The sequence below is a fragment of the Lampris incognitus genome, chromosome 11 (assembly GCF_029633865.1).
Source record: "Lampris incognitus isolate fLamInc1 chromosome 11, fLamInc1.hap2, whole genome shotgun sequence".
Lineage (NCBI taxonomy): Eukaryota > Metazoa > Chordata > Actinopteri > Lampriformes > Lampridae > Lampris > Lampris incognitus.
The window spans coordinates 23,424,018-23,427,005 of NC_079221.1; the positions used below are offsets into that span (position 1 = coordinate 23,424,018).

The following is a 2,988-nucleotide window of genomic DNA, read 5'->3' on the forward strand; positions in this document are numbered from 1 at the left end:
TCCTATTTTTTCTCCCTGTTAAAGTTTTTTTTTTTTGGGAGTTTTTCCTTATCCGATGCGAGGGTCTAAGGGACAGGATGTTGTATTGCTGTAAAGCCCACTGAGGCTAATTTGTAATTTGTGATAATGACATTCACTATGTTAATATCAATAATGATGGCTTTCACTTCATGTCAGATTTTCTTTTTGACTGTAACCAGATCTGCTTCTTACTAAAATAAAAGTAAGGACTATAAAAGGAGGAGGAATGTGACTTGCTTTATTCAAAATAAAAAAACAGAATAACAACAGGCCATCTGTTTAGCAGATTATGAAGACAGAGATCAATAGTCAGTGAGGTCTTAATTTTGTCTGGCTGAGATGTTCCCCTGTCCTTTGAGTATACACTTTCTAACTCATTTGTGTTACCTCTTAAAACATGTCTTTAAAAGGTGAGCTCACCCTTGTTTCAGCATGAAAGGTATGAATACAATCAGTTAAATCATATTATTATTTAGTATTACTGTTTAGGATAAGCTATGTCCATTTTTTCCATTTTCAACATTCATATTTTGTTTTCACACAAAAATGTTTACAAATACAAAAAAACCACAGGTAGAAATTGCATAGAATTAACTGTAGCTCTTCATTCCCCATTGAATAAAGGTCCATTAATAAATGAATAGATTGACAGTTGTATTTTCAAAGGACATTCACAGAGTTAAACAAATAATAACTCAGCACACTTTCTATAAGCAGTTGTAATATGTTGTGGGATGCATTTGTTTCAGAGTGTAGTTTTATGATGTTTGATAAACATGATCACAATAAATCAAAGTTCTACAGATGATTTGAAGCATTTCATTCTTTTCTATTTTGATAACTGTTGTCCTGAGCTCTTTTCCTATTTCAGTCGGCCCTATTTAAATATTTGTCAGTATTACAGCTGAGAGTGTATCACTACTATGTCTGTTTGCGTTTCCTGAAGCACATCTTCAATTTATTTTCAATTGTATCACTGAACATCTATGTTGTTTCTATATTATTCTAGAATTAACCTTTGTGTTATGGCCAATATGAAAAAATGAACTTGACATCCATAGAAAAAGATCTCACCACATTATGTCAACAGTCTCTTTAAATTATGTTGGCCTTACAGGAGTCAGGCTGCAATATCTGAAGTGAAGCTATGAGTTTAACTGTTTTTCTAAACCACGGGTAGAAAAACGCATAGATTACAGGGTTTAGACAGGAGTTACAGTACAAAAGGCAGGTCACAATGGCCACAGATGAAGCACTGCTCAGTGTGCCCTGGCCTGCGAAAGGCGGATAGTAATATGGACAGAAACACATCAGAAACACTACGATGACAACACCAAGAGTCCTGGCTGCTTTCCTCTCAGATTTCTTAGCAGTTACAGTCACTGTATTCTGCGATGGGACAGATACAATGTGGGACCTCATGGCACGTGCCTGAGACACAGCCACGACAAACACTCTCATATACAGAACTATGATGACAGTAATGGGACCGATGACGGTCAAAATAAGATCAACAGCTCCTGCAATGTAGTCGATCATCAAAACACACTCTCCATGGCAGGAATTATACTTGTCTGGCTGGTTAAGGAAGTCTTTTAGTACCAGGCTGTTGTAGAAAAAAGAACAGAACCAGCATATACACACACTGATTTGAACTCTTCTTTGAGTGACTTTGGTGGAATAATGCAGAGGGTCGCAAATAGCCACGTAGCGGTCGATAGATATCAGCACCATGTTCCCTACAGAGGCAGAAATAATGATGAAGCTTAGAAAGTGGGAAACTACACACAGAGAGTCACCCAGGAACCAGCAGTCTCCCAAAACGTGGAACCTATAACTTGGCATCAGGAGACCAACGAGTAGGTCAGAGATGGCCAGGGAGAGAAGGAGGAGGTTGGTGGGTGTATGGAGCTTCCTGGAGGGGGGGAAAAATCGGTACAATAACTTGCAATATTATTGTGTTTACAGCAAAACAATAACAATAACAATAGGCATCTACTAGAATGACTTTCATGTGTTGGAGTAGTGTGATTATGTATAGGCCAATAGAAAGTTCTCTGAGTTTTTGCAATTTGTATATTAATAGCAATTCTTGTGCTACCTTGTAAAAAACAAAAAAATACACTTCAATGGTTTTCACAGAGTCAAATGTCACTATCTTCAATATTATTATCATTATGACTGATAGTAATAGAGACAATAACAAGTGGTGCCAGGCACAACAAACCCTTGGACTTTTAACATTATCAGTCATGGAAAAAATGCATAACAATTGCAAGGAATATGTCTTTCAAATAGGAAGTCAAATATTTTGGTATTGGTTTGGATAAATCAGCCCGTTTTTGTCAAAGTTATGGCAGAAAAAACGATTGTGACATTTTTTTTTCTTTCTCTTTTTTTTTTTACCTTTTTGACCTTGACTTTGACTTTTACCCAATTACCTTCTAAATTTAATCAGGTCATCTGGGGAACATTGCCCGCCTTCCCTAAACGTTTCATACTGTTTGCCGCTGCTGTTTTTATGTTAAGTGTTGATGAACAAACAAACAGAAATAAATTGCACCAAAAAAAACAACAACAAAAAAAACAATACCACTCAGGGCGAGGTTAAATTGGTACTGAATTTCAAAACTGTGGCCTGTGTGGCAGAATTGGAGTAATACTGAAGAATCTGAACGTACTTATTAAAAGCCAATTGTTTGTCATAAAATTAACCAACCCATAAGCAATATCTCTTTGTAAGTTTAACGAATTTAATGAATTTTTTAGGCTATGATGAGAAATTTATTTTTGCCTGAAATGGGAGATGGAGATGATGACCAGGAGGTTGAGAGCCACCGTCAACAGAGAGATGGAGGACAGCATAATGTGGAGAAACACGGTCTCGGAGTGAGGACGCATCGGCTTCCTGCAGGAGGAGTTGGGGAGTTGTGGAAAGCAGAGCTCAATTCCTTCCGGAGTCTGCAT

At 37.2% G+C, this 2,988-nt stretch overlaps 1 protein-coding gene across 1 annotated transcript; it reads right to left on the reverse strand.

The window, feature by feature from the left end:
• Window positions 1-1,116: 1,116 nt before the first annotated feature.
• On the reverse strand, window positions 1,117-2,988 carry LOC130120891 (trace amine-associated receptor 13c-like). The gene is made up of 2 exons (XM_056289700.1): window positions 2,816-2,988; window positions 1,117-1,936 (listed from the first exon to the last, which is right to left on the reverse strand). The coding sequence occupies exons 1-2, from the start codon at window positions 2,986-2,988 to the stop codon at window positions 1,117-1,119; spliced, it is 993 nt and encodes a 330-aa protein (XP_056145675.1).

Coding starts and splice junctions, on each gene's coding strand:
- LOC130120891 (XM_056289700.1), bottom strand. CDS start 2,988: ATGCAGACTCCGGAAGGAATTGAGCTCTGCTTTCCACAACTCCCCAAC. Junction 1,937..2,815: donor ATCTCCATCTCCCATTTCAG/GCAAAAATAAAT, acceptor CCCCCCCTCCAG/GAAGCTCCATACACCCACCA.